The sequence below is a fragment of the Uloborus diversus genome, chromosome 1, assembly GCF_026930045.1.
Source record: "Uloborus diversus isolate 005 chromosome 1, Udiv.v.3.1, whole genome shotgun sequence".
Classification (NCBI taxonomy): Eukaryota; Metazoa; Arthropoda; class Arachnida; order Araneae; family Uloboridae; genus Uloborus; species Uloborus diversus.
The window spans coordinates 144,445,748-144,464,527 of NC_072731.1; the positions used below are offsets into that span (position 1 = coordinate 144,445,748).

General features: G+C 38.1%; 1 protein-coding gene across 1 annotated transcript in view; it reads right to left on the reverse strand.

Moving 5' to 3' along the window:
- Window positions 1-18,780, reverse strand: part of LOC129232676 (uncharacterized) — a gene marked incomplete at its 5' end in the record, with an annotated part of 50,302 nt that overhangs the window by 13,092 nt on the left and 18,430 nt on the right. Inside the window, 2 exon segments of the mRNA XM_054866811.1 lie at window positions 8,109-8,209; window positions 16,294-16,436. Of these exon segments, the coding sequence (XP_054722786.1) occupies window positions 8,109-8,209; window positions 16,294-16,436 (244 nt within the window).

Here is an 18,780-nt window from a genome sequence, read left to right on the forward strand (position 1 = left end):
GTAATAAGAAGTGTGACATCACTTATTTTTATAGGAATATGTTATGAAAAACATGTGACAAAGTGGGGAGGGGATAAGGCGAAGTATGAGACTTTGACAAAGGGGGGGGGGGACAAAAATATTAAAGAAAAGCATGACATCATTTATAGACAGCCCCTAAGATGATTTTCCTGAACTTAAATAATCATCCTGTTCTTATCATTTACATAACTAAGCTTCTTTTCCATTTCCTGATCGTAGTACAGTTCAGGGCTTCTAATATTTTAATTTGGTGCTGCATTTATCTTGAAGGAAAAAAATAGGGGAAACCCAGCTAAAGTGGATACCCCGGGCAAAGCGAATTTTGCCTATAACTCACAAATAATTAGTTTGGCAGCAGCCGCGTTGTCATAGCAACGGTCGTCTGTTGTCGTTCTGTGTGCGGCAAACACGTCGGGACGAGTTCGCGTCACGTGACACCAGTGACCGAACAAAGTATGTTTTGGGGAAAACAATATTAGTTTACAGAAGTTAGTGTTTCGTTTATAACTTTGATACTATTTGTGACATGTTCTTTGTTATGAGTAGGATTCGATGTACGATTATGTAGCTTTCAACTATCCGTTGACGGCGAGATTAGATGCTCTGTTTTTTTAGTAATTTTTAGTAACCTCAAAAATGGACCTGAAGGGCAAAGTGGATACCATAATCACTAAGCCCGTCATGACAAGTCACTTCATCTGAACCTGGAAGTCCTTCAATTTTAAAATCTCAAGTCAGTGCTACCATTGAAAACCGTCCTTATACTCCCATGGGATCTGAAACAACAGAATAAGTCCAAGGTAATGATGTCCCCGCCGCTTCTCCCAAATCTGGATGTTCTATGAACTACTACAGTCCTTCAGTTTTATAACCTATTCCTCAGCCTGTTAAACCAATATCAACACGTAAACAAAAGCTACAGGGATCTACACTCCTGCCTGACAAGGACTCCAGTAAGTGACAATCAGAAACAAAAATTTGAAAAATCAAAAAAGACTCATGAAGTAATCAGATGATGTTTCGACTAAGTTTCTCAAAAAACTGTTAAAAAGACCACTACAAAAAGGACGAAATCAAAAATCTCTGCTACTAAACATAGAACTGCATAAAAATGATAAGAAGAAGGAAGTAAAGAAATTTGATGATGTAAGGTGCATTTTCTGTGATGAAATATGCATTGAAGAAGATGATCAGCCAGCATAAAAACTGGATACAATGTCGTATTTGTACTCAGTGGTGTCAAAGTTTTTTCAGCATTCGAAAATGGTAAAGATTTGGTTTGTGATAACTGCAATGATTAGTATTGTAACGGATTCGGTGCGACTTCCACTTTCTTGAAATGAAGACACAGTTCTTGATAAAAGCACAGGAAATTTATTTACACTATGTACAGGAAAGATCGTCAACAACTGCTAAATTATTCATCAGCAATTAAGCAATTATCACACAACACCGTAAACTAAACGTTTACACACGTATTTACTTCCAAATACGAAAACAACACAGCGAAATGCCTCGCAATAAACAGAGCAAAAATGCTCTCAGTTCGAAATATCAATCGAAACTCTGCTGTTTATCCATCGCTAACGGCTTATATAGACACCGAAAAGAAATTTCTCAAATATTCCACACGCTTCTGTAAAGTAGTAGACCGTTATCAGATTTTATCAATGAACAAAAAGGAAATAGGGGTCGTATACTTTAGCCATATGAAAAGGGGTTGTATATTCATTACGGGAAACTATTTACAGGTTACGTTACTACAATAATTACTATTTACAGGATTTGTAACATTGCCCCCTTCCTAAGGACTGCACGTCCCGGGCAGTACAATCCCCAGAAAGGGTGCCAAACTTCTATCACATGTTCACAAATACACACATTAAATAATAACCAATAATGCATAGAAAACACAATAATAACAAGAAATATTACTAAACATTAAAAGCAAAAATTATCTACAACTTTTGTTATCAACCATGGTTGTTTACGTATTACTCATGAACTATGGCCATAGTATGGGGCTAACCGATCATAATGTACAACCCTAGGTTTTGCATTAGGTGATTTTTGGATCCTCACTACGAAGTCATTTAGTCGGTTAAGGACTTTGTAGGGTCCATCCCAATGCGACTGCAATTTGGGTGACAGACCTTTCCGTCGGATGGTCCATAACCAAACCTTGTCGCCTTCGTTGAATTCATGTCCAGTAGACCTTGTGTCGTATCGGGTCTTCATCTTCTCCGCCGCGATGTTGATTCGCTCTCGTGCGAAGTTATGAACGTCTTCCAACCGGGCCTGGAGATCCTGGATGTATTCCTCAGGCGATGCAGGCGCATCCGAAGGACGACCGAAGACGAGATCACAAGGTAGCCGAAGCTCTCGTCCGAAGAGCATCTGAGATGGGGCATATCCGGTAGTCTCGTGGACAGCACTGCGGTAAGCCAGCAGGAACAAAGGTAGCTTCTTGTCCCAATCCTGTTGATTTCTGGATACCATAAGCGAGAGATTATTCAGGATTGTGCGGTTAAATCTCTCCACCATGCCGTCCGATTGTGGGTGTAGTGGTGTTGTCCTAGTTTTCTCAATTCCGAAAATTTGACATAGGCCCTTAAACACAGCAGAGATGAAATTCCTCCCTTGATCGGAATGAATCTGCAAAGGTGTTCCGTATCTCGAGATCCAATGTTGGACTAGAGTCTCTGCTACGGTGGTAGCTTCTTGATCTGGAATGGGATATGCTTCCGGCCATTTGGTGAAGTAGTCGATGGAAACAAGAATGTATTTGTTCCCATCAGCAGTTCTTGGTAGAGGACCCAGGATGTCGATCCCAATTCGTTCGAAAGGAGCTCCAACGTTGTACAGATGTAGCTTCCCTCTGCTTCTCTTCTTCGGTCCTTTACGAGCAGCACAGGCGTCACAAGAATGGCACCACTTCTCCACGTCATCCTTCGCCTTGCTCCAGAAGAAGCGCTCCCGAACTTTATTGAGGGTTTTCAAGACACCAAAATGTCCTCCAGTCGCACTGCTATGTATTTCTTTCAGAAAATCTGAAATCCTTGATCGGGGAAGTAGTAACTGCCACCTAGATGTTTTGCCGTCGTCAGATTCCCATTTCCGGTGTAGCACGCCGTTCCGTAAATGGAGTGAGTTCCAAAAAGCCCAGTATCTTTTTGTTGCAGGACTGAAGATGGAAACGTCCTGCCAGCTAGGGCGTCGACTGTCACTTTCCATGAACTCTAAAATTGGTTTTATGTCGGGATCTTCAAGTTGATCTTTTCGAACTTGGTCATCACTCCATGGATCAGGTTCTGATGATGTTGGAGTCACTGTCACCTGATAGGCAGTAGGGCTAGTCGTTCCATACTGTTTCTCGATTCGGGAACAATAATTGCAGTTCTCAGGACAGGGTCTCCTTGATAAAGCGTCTGCATTGCCGTGAGACAACCCTTTTCGGTGCTTGATCTCCATGTCATATTCCTGGAGCCGCTGTATCCACCTGGCTATCTGGCCTTCCGGATTTTTGAAGTTCAAAAGCCAAGTTAACGAGGCATGATCTGTCCGAAGCAGAAATTTTCGGCCGTAGAGGTAATGATGGAAGTGTTCTAGAGCTTTCACTATGGCCAGTAACTCCTTTCTGGTGACGCAGTAATTTCGCTCCGACTTTGATAAGCATTTGCTCCAGTAAGCGATGACATGTTCATTTCCGTCAATTTCTTGGGATAAAACAGCTCCGATGCCCTCGTTGCTCGCATTAGTGTCCAGGATGAAGGATTTTTCAGGCTGAGGATAGGCGAGGATAGGCGTTGATGTTAAAGCCTCCTTCAGTCGTAGAAATGCATCTTCGCATTCTTTGGACCATTCAAACTTTTGCTTGCTCTCCGTCAGCTTATGCAAAGGTCGTGCAATGTTGGAAAAACCCTTCACAAACTTCCTGTAGTACGTGCAGAACCCCAGGAAACTTCGCAGCTGATGGATGTTTTCGGGACGACTCCAACCCTTGACCGCAGATACCATCTCTGGATCGGTTTGTACACCCTCGGAAGAGATGATGTGACCAAGGTAGTTCACTTCCCGGCGGAACAAATTACATTTGGACGGGCTTAACTTCAGATTGGCTTCCTTAAGCTTTTGCAGCACCTTCCTAAGATTTGCCAGATGTTCTTCGAAGCTGCGTCCCACGATGATGATATCGTCTAAGTAGACCAGACAGGATTCGTAAGAAAGTCCTCTTAACACTGTCTCCATAAGACGCTCGAACGTAGCTGGTGCATTGCAGAGGCCGAAGGGCATCACTTTAAACTGCCATAAACCTTGTCCAGTTGTAAATGCTGTCTTTTCTCGGTCATCAGGGTGTATCTCAACCTGCCAGTAGCCGCTCTTCAAGTCCAGGGTCGAAAACCACTTGTGTCCGGAAAGAGTGCCCAAGGTGTCGTCTATCCGTGGAAGAGGGCAACTGTCTTTCTTGGTGATTTCATTCAGCCGTCGGTAATCGACACAAAATCTGGTGGAGCTATCTTTCTTTCGGACTAAGACGATGGGAGAAGCCCAAGGACTGGATGAAGGTTCGATGACATCATTCTCCTTCATCTCTTTCAGGAGGGTCTCAACTTCTTCCTTCTTGGCGAATGGTAGTCGTCTTGGATGCTGCTTAATAGGGGGGTGTTCTCCAGTGTAAATCCTACGCTGCGTTAAATTCGTACGGCCGACATCCTCCGATGCTGATGAAAACAGATGCTTGAAGTCATCCACCAATTGTTCCGCAGCAGTTCTTTGATCTTTCGATAATGCCGCACTCCCAATTAACTTCGATGTCAAGGACTCGGAAGACACAGTCTCGGGGGAATTGATTCTTCTAATGATGCAGTTTACTGGAGTACAAGTTGCTAACACTTCACCTTTCCGGATATTCCTTGGCCTTTCACTCACGTTGGCGACTCTCACAGGAATTACATCCTTAGAAAGGTCCACAAGCGTAGATGCTACCAGCACTCCTTTTGGGTTATTGCTTAAGTTGGGGGATTCAACGAGTCCAAATCGAAAACTATTGCTTTCTTCAATGGAGCCGGGTATTAATGATTCTGACCTTGAGGGAATTGACAAATCTGTTTGGGCAATTATTTGATGACCGGATTTTACATCACTTTCTGCGGGAAAGACTGCTATGTCTTCTCTCGTCGAGTGCAGCTCGTTAGTCTTGAAGTCGAGGTTGAAGTCATACTTCTTTAAAAAGTCCAATCCGAGAATGAAGGGGTCTGTGATAGCAGCAACGAATGCCGTATGATGGTAAGTGGCATTTCCAAACACAATTTCTAAGTTTACTTTACCTTCAATCTCGATCTTGTGACCTGTCACAGTTTGGAGGGTAACACAGGGCGGCGTCCATAGAATGTTGAGTCCAAATTGGCGAGCCACATCTGTTCTAATGATTGTAACATTGGCTCCAGTGTCAATAATCAGTTCGCAGGGAAACCCGTTCACGTATGCGTAAACAAACAGTCCATTACTGCCGCCACTCGTCGATAAAATCTGGAAAACTTTAAGATGGGGCTCATTCCAATTTGGCGACCTCCGCCCCGCGAGATTGCCATGGCTTAGTTTTCCTGGACCTGGGAGGGAGAGGTGCTCTTCCCTCTGGTTTCTTGGCGAGCTTCACAGTTTCTTCGTAAGTGACCCTCGCCGCCACATTTCCAGCACTTAAGTGATTGTCCATTTTGGTACTTGGGAGTCGAAGTCCTTTTGAGGATTCCTGCAATTTCTTTTATTTGCTTTTCCAGTTCAGCAAAGCGTGACGAAACCGGATCAGACTCATCAGTTTTCACGCCGCGGACTGAATGGCGATCTTTGCGGGTTGCTTGCTGGGCGGCCTCCAACTTCATCGCATACACAACAGCAGAACTCAGGTCTTTGACATCCGCCATCCGTAGAGCTTTCTGGATTTCCGGATCTCGAACCCCGTCGATGTAGTAGTTGAGTGCCAGGTTGTCTCGAACATCTGCAGGACAGTCGCAAAAAGCAAGATGAGACAGTCTCTCGACGTCCGCCGCTAGCTCTTGCAGGGTTTCCCCGGTTTTCTGGAAACGGGACTTCAACTGGAGTCGGCTGAAATCTTTCTGGCACTTCTCACCGAAGCGAAGCTCCAACGCAGATGTGAGGGCGGCGAAATCCAGGCGCTGGCTGTCCGGAAGGGTCTGGAGAATGTCCGCTGCGTCACCTCTCAGGGATGCTGCAAGATGACAGGCCTTGGTAGCAGAGTCCCATCCGTTCGCTTCCGCCACTATCATGAATTGAGTTTTGTAAACCTGCCACGAAGTTTTCCCATCAAATGTGGCAAGTTTAATGGACGGTCGAGCAACCGATGTGGGAGCGCCAAACTGTACAGAGCTGCTTTCCGCGGTCGCCAATCTCCTTTCCACGTCCTTAAAGATCTCTTCTTTAATTAGATGAAATCTTCTATCTTCTTCTTCAAATTTATTTTCTACAGCATTGAATCGGCTTTCAACGGTATCAAATTTTTCTTCAATAGCATCAACTCGATGCTCTATGTCATTAAATTTATTTTCCATCACAGTCTTTACCGAAATAAGGTCGTTTTTAATTTCTTCTTGGTTAGACGTTAAGTCCTTTTTCAGCACCGTTAAATCGCTTTTTAACTGGTCTTGATTTGCCAACATACTTGCAGTCAGATCACTTTTTAATTGTTCTTGATTAGCCGCCATATCATTTTTTAATTGTTCTTGATTAGCCGCCATATCATTTTTAACAGAGTTGATTGCATCAAGAAGTTGTTTTAATTGTTCATCCATTGCGCGAGTAATCACCATAAAATTAAAGTCCAAATTCAAAAAGTTTTTATGAAAAAAATGTCCAAAGTCACACTTACTCCAAGAAAGTCCTAAAGTAGCCCCACGTTGGGCGCCAAATTGTAACGGATTCGGTGCGACTTCCACTTTTTTGAAATGAAGACACAGTTCTTGATAAAAGCACAGGAAATTTATTCACACTATGTACAGGAAAGATCGTCAACAACTGCTAAATTATTCATCAGTAATTAAGCAATTATCACACAACACCGTAAACTCAACGTTTACACACGTATTTACTTCCAAATACGAAAACAACACAGCGAAATGCCTCGCAATAAACAGAGCAAAAATGCTCTCAGTTCGAAATATCAATCGAAACTCTGCTGTTTATCCATCGCTAACGGCTTATATAGACACCGAAAAGAAATTTCTCAAATATTCCACACGCTTCTGTAAAGTAGTAGACCTTTATCAGATTTTATCGATGAACAAAAAGGAAATAGGGGTCGTATACTTTAGCCATATGAAAAGGGGTTGTATATTCATTACGGGAAACTATTTACAGGTTACGTTACTACAATAATTACTATTTACAGGATTTGTAACAGTATTATAGCAGAAAAAGTTTTTTTTTTTTTTAAAGAATTCTAGATTTTGACTTCTTTTAGTTTAATTCTTTGTTATAATAATTACTGCAATAATTAGTGTTGTAGAAAACCCTTTTCTTATATGCGAAATTAATTTTCGATGCTTATTTTATTTTTAAGTTATATTTCTTTGTTTGTAATAATTACAATAATCAGCATTGTAGCAAAAAAAAATGTTTTTTAATATGTTCCTTTAATTTTCGAAGATTATTTTTTTTTAAAAGTTTAATTTCTTTGTTTGTAATAACTACAATAAATGGCATTGTAGAAAAAAATGTTTTATGAATATGTTCCTTTGATTTTAGATGGTTATTTAATTTTTCATGTTTATTTCATAGCAAATAATGTTCTTGTTTGCTTTATTCCAGTACCGAATCCACTTTACCCGGGGTGTAGGGCAAAGTGGATATTCTTGCCATTGTTGAAAATTGGCCTTATATCTAATAGTGTAATTAATATTAGGGACAACTGTTATTGCTTTACGTAAGTTAATTAAATGAAGACTGATTATAAACATTTGTTTCAATTTCCAAAGTTATAACTAAACGACAATAATCAAGAAAACGTATTCACGTTGCCCGGGTTTCCCCTGATAATAAATAGTGAAAGAAATAGAAATCAACAATTTTGATACCATCGCCACTGTCTTCGTCAGCAGTATAAAATTCCTCTTCTCTAGTATGTCGTATAGGTGGCAATTCCATCGAAGATTGACTTGCTGTCTTCATGGATAACCTATACAAAGAGAAGGCAAAGTCAGCGCCCATGCTTCACATCTGAAAAAGTTTCGGTATATCCATTTGGATAAAACTCCATAAATTGACAGGTATTATTTTACTTGATACATAAAATACCTATTGTTAATAAGAGAAACTATAGCTGATATAATTTACGCCAGGGGTTCCCAAAGTGGGTACTCCTGCACCCTGATGTGACGCAGTAAGAGGTGAGGGATGCTGCCAAATGCCTACGGTGTCAATATATATTATACCTATGTACGTATACATAATATAGACTAGGGTAGGGCCACTATATAATATGAGCTTGCGCATTAGCTTAAGATCAGCCATTTTTGATTGATTTGGAGTTTAGCGCGTGATTGAGTGCTTGTCTTTTTCTGACGCATTTGGTGATTGTTCACCGCGAGCGATTATTAGCGGTATACGTGAATTGTTTATTAAATAAAATATTATTTTCGGCACATTTGGCGAAACCCAAAACTTAGCTGTGGAAACCCTAGCAGCGCAACAGTGAAAAATCCGATTCAAAATGGCTAAACTAAAGCTGATGCATCGGCCTATTTATATAGCTGATCTAGACTAGGGTTTCGTGAGAAAATTATAATTCTACAAAGGGTACTGCGAGTCAGAAAAGTGTTTAGACCCTGGTTAACATCAATTCAGGCAGGGAAGTTACATTGATAGTCTTGGATGTTTCCAAATGAAATACATAAGTGTAAATTCAGAAAAAAAAAAGTTAAATGCAAGTACGTTTTTTTTTTTTTTTGCTCCAAAAATTCTTTTCTCGAAATACATGTTGCAATTTTTTTTAAATAGATGGCTATATACCAACTGAATGTACATTAATTTTAAAGATTATAACTTCAATTCATGTTACTAAATGGCAGCATTACGTAAGAAAGAGAAACGATTGTGGTTTGTGTCAAATCAGCCATTTTTGTTGCAAAAGCTTCTTCTTTATCTTAAGGGAAGCATGCACATAAATCCATTAAAATCTGACTTAAAATATATTTTAAATTTTCGTTGTCAGAAGTTTTGTTTAGTTGAAAGGTGCAACTTTAATTGTGTAGAAGTATATTTTTGTCCCTATTTGGAATTTTAAAATAATGATGGGTGCCATTTACTGGTGCTTCAATTTTGCTAGTCCCCAGTAATTGGCATGTGTGCCAAGTATTGGGGAAATAGCGTCATTTCCGCGATAAAGCTGAGTGAGGTGTCATTATCTTCAGTTTTTTGCGTAGATTACGAATGTAGTAAAGCGGAAATTGAAATCGGTAGCTTTTGTACAGTAATTGTCAAAAAAAGCATCAAAATCATCAATTTTTGAAGTTGCGGCTTTTTGTCAATTGGAGTGACTTTCACCAGAAAAAAACCAAATGAATGTTAGTCAGAAATTAATTTTGTACTGGGGGCTCCGTCCTCTGCTCGATTCGCTCGCTAACCCATGTTCGCCACTTACGGTATCTCAATGCCGCCTGCAGCGGGTGGTTTTTCAAGAGAAAGAAAACCGACTTGTTGCATTTGATAAATAAAAAAGAAGAAAACTTATGCAAAAAAGTATGCTCTATGAGTTTTTAACTATACTAGGGGCAAACCTAACTTGGTAGCATTCGTAAAATCAAAACTGTAAACAGAAGGATGAAACAGCATTAATTTCAATATCTTTTCCATGGAACATTCCAAATTTATGTTTTTATTTCTCTAAAATACTTTTCCAATATGAAGAAGAGTGATATAGCATTAATTTATATAAAACTAGTGGTACCCACACGGCTTTGCCCGTAGTAGAAAAATTAAAAGGTCTTTTGGTTCGCCTGTGTGGCGAATTTTCTCTCCAATTGGCTTGTGCCCATGTTACGGTTCCACGTTATGATAATTTCGTAATTTACTCGTCCATCTTATGATAATTTTGTTCTTAAAATTGGAATAGAAAAAGAACTACATCGAATTTTCGAAAAATCGCTTCGAGGTGCACACCCCCATTCTACAAACTAATTTTGTGCCAAATTTCATGAAAATCGGAGGAGCAGTCTAGGCGCTATGCGCGTCACAGAGATCCAGACAGAGAGACTTTTAGCATTATTATTAGTAAAGATAAAGAAAACAAATTCTTCCCCATATTATATAGCTGATCTAGACTAGGGTTTCGTGAGAAAATTATAATTCTACAAAGGGTACTGCGAGTCAGAAAAGTGTTTAGACCCTGGTTAACATCAATTCAGGCAGGGAAGTTACATTGATAGTCTTGGATGTTTCCAAATGAAATACATAAGTGTCAATTCAGAAAAAAAAAAGTTAAATGCAAGTACTTTTTTTTTTTTTTTTTGCTCCAAAAATTCTTTTCTCGAAATACATGTTGCATGGGTCCTTGTCGCTGTCTCATCCCATAACTTAAAGAAATGGATTTAAGATTTGATAACCTGTTTCAGACACCAAAAGCCCCCATGGGCCATAGTACCTCTCCCAAAATGGTACGGAGAGGTACGTTAGGCTGTGGATATGGAAAAAAAGTTTTCTTTTGTTGGTGTTCGATGTTCGTTGTTTTTGTTCTGCTCCGATAAGTTTGAATTAAATATGCACCTTTGCTCCCCCCCCCCCCCCCCCCCCCCAAGCCTGGAAAAATTTTAAATGACAGCCCTGGCCACGGAGAATCCCTCGAAGAACCCATAAAGAGGAACTACTTAAATCCATCGAAATAAGTCCCTAAAAGTCCTGCCTCCAAATTCATGACACACATGCTCGTAATTTCAAATTTCCCCAGGTGGGGGAAGGGCAAAGGGTATATTCTCAATGTCTATTACAATATATCGAATAACAGCAAAAATCATGCCCACATATATACAGTGGCTCCCAAAAGTGTTCGTACACCTATGACTTTCAATGAAATAAGCCCCTATACGCTGTTTAGAAAAAATATTTCGGAATAGGTATTTAATTAAAATATCTATGATCTATTTTTAAAAAACTACACGAACATTTTTAATAAAACATTAAAACTTATTTTTTTTTTTAAATCGAAAACCAAAAAGTGCCGGAAATTTTATCTCACAAAAATCTTCGTACACTTTGAAAAAATGTCAAAAAATTAGTAAATAATCTAACTTTTTACAAAATTATTATTTAGTAGAATATCATGCAGTATAAACAACAGTTTTTAAACGTCTGGGAATAGATTTCACTGTTTTTTCTTTCTTTTTTTATGCAATTTCTGAATAAGTGTTCAGCCGCACTTCGGTCTTACTGCTTCTAATTCGCTTTTCGTTTCAATGGTGCATTTTCGTAATCTACACCAAATATCTCCAAATATGTTCCATTAAGTTTAAATCTGGCGATTGATGCGATATTTCTAAGTTTGAGGACAATTTTTGAGGCACCAAAGCAAACGTGTATTTTTTATCGTTACTATGATAAAAAACAAAGTTGCTTCCGATTACCATATTTTGGGCTAACAGTTTAAAATTGCTTTTTAAAATATTCAAATGAACAGCATGCTTCATTATTTTATCAAAAAATTCCAAACTTCCAAGTTCTGATGCTGTTATGCACCCTCACAGAAGAACACTTTCACCGTCCTGATTAACTGATCCAACTAACTTCTTAAGATTAATTCCTCATTTTTTCCTCTATTGACAATTATACATCAATTTAACCCAAAATATTAAATTTATTTTCATCTATAAGTAAGACGTTGTTCCAAAACGTTTTGAGCTTATTTATCATTGATTTTACGACGGAAAGCGTAAGCTTTCTGTTTTTCGCACGAACAAGAAAATTTCTGCCGGAAGAGGTCCCCTTTAATCCAGCTAATCAGAGAGCTTGGCGAACAATTTTAAGTGAAAATTAAACGTAAAATGTTTCATTCAATTCTGCAGAAACTTTTTCATCACTCAAATTTGTATTTTTCATAATTATTTCAACTATAAACCTCCGGTCACGCTTTGTTAACTTTGCCAGTTGACCTTTTCTTACCTTGTTTTCGATCCGATTCTTGTCTTTAAAGCATTTTTCAAGCACTTTACTATATAGAATGGTATAAATTAACTAATTTAGAGACATTCCAAACCAATTTATGGCTACTGTGAGGGGAAAAAATCAAATTTCGAATCGTGTTTGTCGTTTTCTACGAATACCTGTCATTTAAAAAAAATAAGCAGAATATTAGGGAATAAATAAACAAAAAATGAAAGGCAAATGACTTTACAGTGTCATTACAGTGCAAAAATAATAAAAAAACCACACATGATAATTTTAATCATGAATTTATTCGAAACTATTTCAGTGTACGATGACTTTTGTGGCGTATTTTTTCTCTGTCTCTTTGTTTTTTGACAAATTTCAAAAATAAAATCTGGCAATATTTTGAAAAAAAAAAAAAAAACTACTGGGTTTTATTTAGAATGGCATAGAAATGGTGTGAAAAAAAATGAACTTCATATTCGAATTCAGTTTTGCGTTATTTTGGTTTTACTACAAAATTTCAAGGTGTACGAACACTTTTGGGAGCCACTGTATGTACCATATTACCCCGCATTATCCGGCATGCCGCAAATTTCGGGGGTCACCAGATTTTCAATAACACTTGCCTGATCCTTTCCGGCATGTCGAAAAAATCGAAAATGAATATGTTCTATACATATCTTTTCAGTGTTAATAAACAGTTTTATTTTGTAAAAATATTTACTAACAATGCCATATGTTATTTCACAAGAAAAATATTATTTAATAACGAATAATTTTATGAAAATTAAATTAAAACTAAGTAAGCAAATATTTAAGCAATAAGTTACCGCCCCTAAACCAGTGCTAAAGAATTTACCATAGCTATTCAATAAATAAAAATTAAACTTACCTCTCTAAAAGGAACCTAAAATATTTTTTTAAAAAAACCTATGAAGAAATGGCAGTAACGATGATTGCTTCTGAATTGATTACTTTATCGTCATATAATTAAAACCATTAAACTACCATGAATAACAAGAACATATTACAGTAAACTCCCGGTTATCGGCAATCGGTTTATCCGCGGTTCGAATTATCCGCAGGTCTTTTCACTATTTTTTTAACAGTCATTAAATGCTTTTAAAACTTATGATTGTGTTATTGTTTGTTTTTAGCTATTATATATGTATATTTTTTACTTCCTTTTACAAACAAGCTCAATATGACTTCCTTTTACTCCAATTTAATGTCATTCCCCCATTATTGGCAATTTTAAAGTGATTCAATTGTTTACTCTCTAAATATCACCAACAGTGGTCAAATTGAAAACAGATTTTTAAAAAAAATTGAATTTTGACATCTTGAATTCAAATTATATTTTTCGCAATCACGAGTATGTGTGTGTATGTAGGCGTGTGTGGAGGGTATGTGTGTTTGTAGGGGGTATGTGTATGTGTGTAGGCATGTGTGTTTGTGTCTGCGTGCAGGTATGAGTGTGTGGGTAGTTGTGTGTTTGAGTGTTTGTGTGTGGGAGAGGGAATGTGTATGTATGTGTTGGCATATGTGTTTGTGTCTGTGTGCAGGCATGAGTGTGTGCGTAGTTGTGTGTGTATGTGTAGGTGTCTGTATGTGTATGTGTTTGAGTGTGTGTATGTGTGTGTAGATGTATGTATGTGGTGTGTACGTGCGTGTATGTATGCGTGTAAGTGTAGGATATTGACGCAACCTGGAGACTTTGCTCGCTAGAGGAGCAGCATCGTGAGGCGGCCGGTCGACGGTGGTGCTGCGGAGGGTGCTGGTGGGAAAATAAAATGATAGCACATCAAAACAGTCAAATAAAAGCAATAAGCAATCGTGATTGCTCAAAAAAATGAAAACAAAAAAAAAAAAAATCGCCAAATTTGTCGCCAAGTCGGCGACAAAACTTGGCGACCAAAAGACTGGCGGTATATCGCCAAGTGTCCGACAAATTATAACACAACTTGAGTTTACATCGAAATTAACAATGATTTCCCCCAAAAAAGGAGCAAAAGACCCCCTTAGGAACATCCGAATGCAACTAAAAGCGAAGGTGCACAACTAGATTCTACTCGGAGTCTACGTACCAAATTTCAACTTTCTAGGACATACCGTTTTTGAGTTATGCGAGATACATACACACATACATAAGTACATACAGACGTCATGAGAAAATTCGTTGTAATTAACTCGGGGGTCGTCAAAATGGATATTTCGGGTGTCTGTACGTTCGTAGGCATATATCTACGTGTGATAGAGTCGAAAAAAAAAACTCAACATTCATTCGGGGGTGAGAAAAATGGAAATTGAGGCCAATTTTTGAGTGAAAATTTTTTCGCGAATACAATACTTCCTTTTTTGTAAAAGGAAGTATTGTAACTATTGAATCACATTAAACTTGCCAATAATGGGGAAATAACTTTAAATTGGTGTAAAAGGAAGTCATGTGATGCACACATCAGCTCGTTACATTCCATGTTAGTAGATGGAATGTAGTTATGTTTTTAGCTATAATTTAAATGTAAATGTGAGTATTATTCATATTTTCAATCGATTGTATATACTAGTAACGTCTTTTGCCTATTATTTGGATTATTCGTGGTTTTCGCTAATCCGCGTTTACCGTGCAACCCTATTCCGCGGATAATCGGGAGTTTACTGTATATGAAATACCCTTTTTTTTTTTTTTGAAAGAAGGTTACTTTCGGGATTTTTTTTTCCCTTATCGTTGTTTGCTTTCTAACTGGAACACAATGGGGAAATATAGTTTTGTTTTGTTGCAAAACAAACCTCGAATTTTCCGGCATGCTGGTCAACCTCGCTTTTTTCCGGCATGGCGGATAATGCGTGGTAATACGGTAAGTACATTCATTTCGGAAAGCCAATGGAATAGCTTCTTCCTGACTTCCTAAATGACTACTTGGTGTAACCCCTCCCTCTCGTGAGCACCCTGAAACAACTTGATAAAATCACCGCTCGAGAAGCCAACTCGATTCTTAAAAAAATCAGTAAGTCAACTGCTATTAGAGAACTCGATTCTGTAACATTTCGAATTATCAATCACTCGAGATCTCGATTCGAATAATTTCGAGTACCCAACTACTCGAGTGCTGCGGGGAGGTAAAACGCAGTCTCTAAAATTTCGTTCTTTCTTTTTCTTTTTTTTTTCATTTATCTTTAGCTTTGCTGCACAAGTTTGCTCATTTGGTTTCCGCTGAAAGTAAAGTACGAAAAAAAAAAAAAAAACGGTCGATTTCAACATTTCCTTATTATTGGTACGGAACCCAAAACGAGTTTCTTCAAATATCATTTCTCGGCAATCGAGATCTCAATTTGAACATCTCTAAATCTCGATTCGAAACATTTCGAAAAGTCAACCGCTTTAGGAACCCGATTTGAAACATCTCCATTGCTAATCACTCGATTGCCAGAACTACTCGATACCGGAGTATACTCGATTATCAATAGCTCTCGATTTAACCCATCACTAGCCATATGATAGCTTTGGAAAAATCCTATACAAAACAGTTGTGGAAAAAGAAATTCTACGTCTGATTCAATATCGGCGGTTTAAATTTTACATTAGTTTATGCAGTATGCAGTACATAGTATTGAGTTACATAATATAAAGTAAACACAGCACGCAATAGGCAACTCTCGATTGGTTTAACAAGTCCCAAGGGACCTGCTAAAACCTTTGAGGTATTAGTTCGAGTTATAGGAAATTCTTACAATCTTTTCAAGAGTTTGGAACACAATGAAAACTTCGAGACAGGAATATTCGAATTAAAACCCTTTGAGTTATCGCGAGTTCTGAGTTGATTGTAATTGTGTAGGATTGTTGGCCATTGTCTTTGGACGAGTTCACTTCGAAACCGGTTGGAAACAAGAGAAGCCTCCGATGTTTTAATCAAGCGTTGGTGAAACTAGTTTGTTTCGCACTCATGTTGTTAGCACTGTTGCTCGTTCACAAACAGAAATTAATTTCAATTGACTACTACCTTCCTCATTCATTTTCCTGCGAATTCGACATTTTTGACTTTTTCATAGAGTGCCTATAATACTGAGAGACACTGTACATCATTAAAAAAAAAATCACTCATTTAACCCCAGAGATTTCACCTGCTGGAACTGTGGCTGTTATTTCTCACAGACGTCTTTTTACGGGTGCTCTTTTGACACTCGGAAGAGGCGGAGCTACGGCGACTGCTCGACTTCTGTTCAATGAGTGGTAGATAGCCTTTCTTCCGCTCTGATGAATATTCCTAAAACAATAAATGAATAAACAAATAAAAAGAAAAGCATACTTGTCAAAATCACATACAATTAAAGTTTGAAGCAATATTGAACAGTAGAATTTTATTTCTTACTGGGATATGAAGAGTAACGACGGTTGCAATATATATATATATATATATATATATATATATGTAAATATAGATCTTCCAACTCTCGTTGCTTACACAAAAAAGACAAGTCCTTCTCTTTGACGACACTCACATTTAATTTCACACTTAATTCAAATACAAGTACGAACACACTCAAACACAAAAACACAAAAGTTAACACTGAATGTTCCCATCTGGAACTACAACATAATTTTCAACAGTTCCCGTCTGGAACACTTGTTTGTTTCCCCTCAAGCATCCGACTCCCGTCTCTCGCGTTTTCTCATTCTGTCAAAGTGTTTCTCCCACAAGAGGGCGCTCTGTACAACAGTTCTTTACACAAATCAAAAAACAACACTGCAAAACGAAAGTTCACAGCATCGGGCATCCTGCAATACTGGCGTCCTCGTCAGCATCACATCTACAGAACATCTACTTAAAAGAAAAACTGAAAAGATAAGAAAAAACAAATTAAACATGACATTAAAGGATATTTGTAGACCAGGGTTTCATGTGGTCAGCTGCTGTACTAGTTTTGCTTGGTCAGTCGTGGTGTCCTCACATCTTCTTTATTTTTCATCTTTACTTCGGTTAAAAGTTCGAATGGTGTAAACTTAGTACTCTTGGTTGTGCTACTGTTAATGATTCTCTGAACTGTAGCTACGTGTTTGTACCAGTGCTGCGGGTTATCGAGAGAAAGTTTTGAAAGAACTGGAATCAATATTGCGTGAATTCTTTCAATTTGTCCGTTCCCACGAGGAATTCCTGTCGTTATTTTAACATGCTCTATACCTTCATCAGTACAATAATCTTCAAACATCTGAGATGTAAAAGCTGGACCTTTATCGGATATTATCCGCGATGGACTACCGAATACATTTTTCTGTAACTGCAGTTTTTCAATAGCATCTTGAGATGATGTGGATTTTACTGGATAAAACCATACAAATTTTGTAAACGCATCTACCACTGTAAAAATATGTTGGTATCGTTTGTTTGTGGACGGAAGAGGTCCTATAAAATCACAGTGATAAGTGTTTAAGGGGACATTATTCTTAGGGATTGAGTTTAGCATTCCTTCCCCTTTTCCTCGCTTCTTATTGCATAAGATGCAGCTTACACAATTAGCTACTACAGTCTCTACTAATTTTCGTGCATTAGGAATATAAAAGTCTTGTTTAAGTACCTCCTCAGTTTTAGATGCGGAAAAGTGTCCTTGATTGTGTATGTTTTGTATAATTTGCAATTTCATAGCTTCAGGTATAACTAACAATTCTCTACCGTTTTCGTATTTATACACTACACCATTTTTAAGAAAATGACCGTTTTGTTCTCCGTTTTGTTCAATGAGTGTTTTAAGTGTTTTAACGTAGTCATCAAGTTCTTGAGCGGCTGCAATTTGTGTTGTAATGGCATCTTGCGAACGCGTTACTACGCAAGCAACATTACGGCTTAAAGCATCAACATGCTTCATTCGTTCACCCTCCCTATGTTTAATTTCGAAATCAAATTCTTGTAAAAACATTACCCATCGTGCTATTTTTGGGGTAAGATCCTTCTTGTCCAATGTCTTTCGAAAAGCGCTACAATCTGTAATTATTTTGAATCTTGATCCCAGTAGATAGTGTCTAAACTTTTTAAGAGCTTCTATTACCTGCTAGGGCCTCCAATTCATAACTGCAATACTTTTCTTGTGCGGGTGATGTTTTCTTACTGAAGTAATAAATTGGGTGAAATTGTCCTTGTTCCGATTGTTGTAATAAAATTGCTCCAAACCCATGACTACTAGCGTCCGTGTGTAACTCTATAGGGGCTCCTTGGGTAAAAATATGTAAAACTGGCTTCTGTATCAACATTTCCTTAAGTTTAAGAAATGATTCTTCTTGTTCACAATTAAATTCGAAGGGTTTGTTACCTCGCAGAAGATCGCTTAGGGGCTTGGCTATCTGCGCGTAATGCGGAATAAATTTTCTAAAGTATCCTGTAAGGCCTAAAAAGCTTTGAACTTGCTTCAATGTTTTTGGTCGAGGAAATTTTTGAACTGCATGTATTTTCGTTGGAGATGGTTGAATTGTGTTGTTTTCTATTATGTAGCCCAGAAATTCAATTCTTTTCTTTAAAATCTGAGATTTTCGGAAATTAAACTCTACTCCATACTCGGAAGCTATTTTAAGAACCCGTTTCAATTTAATAAGTCCCTCCGCTTCATTTTCTGATGGAA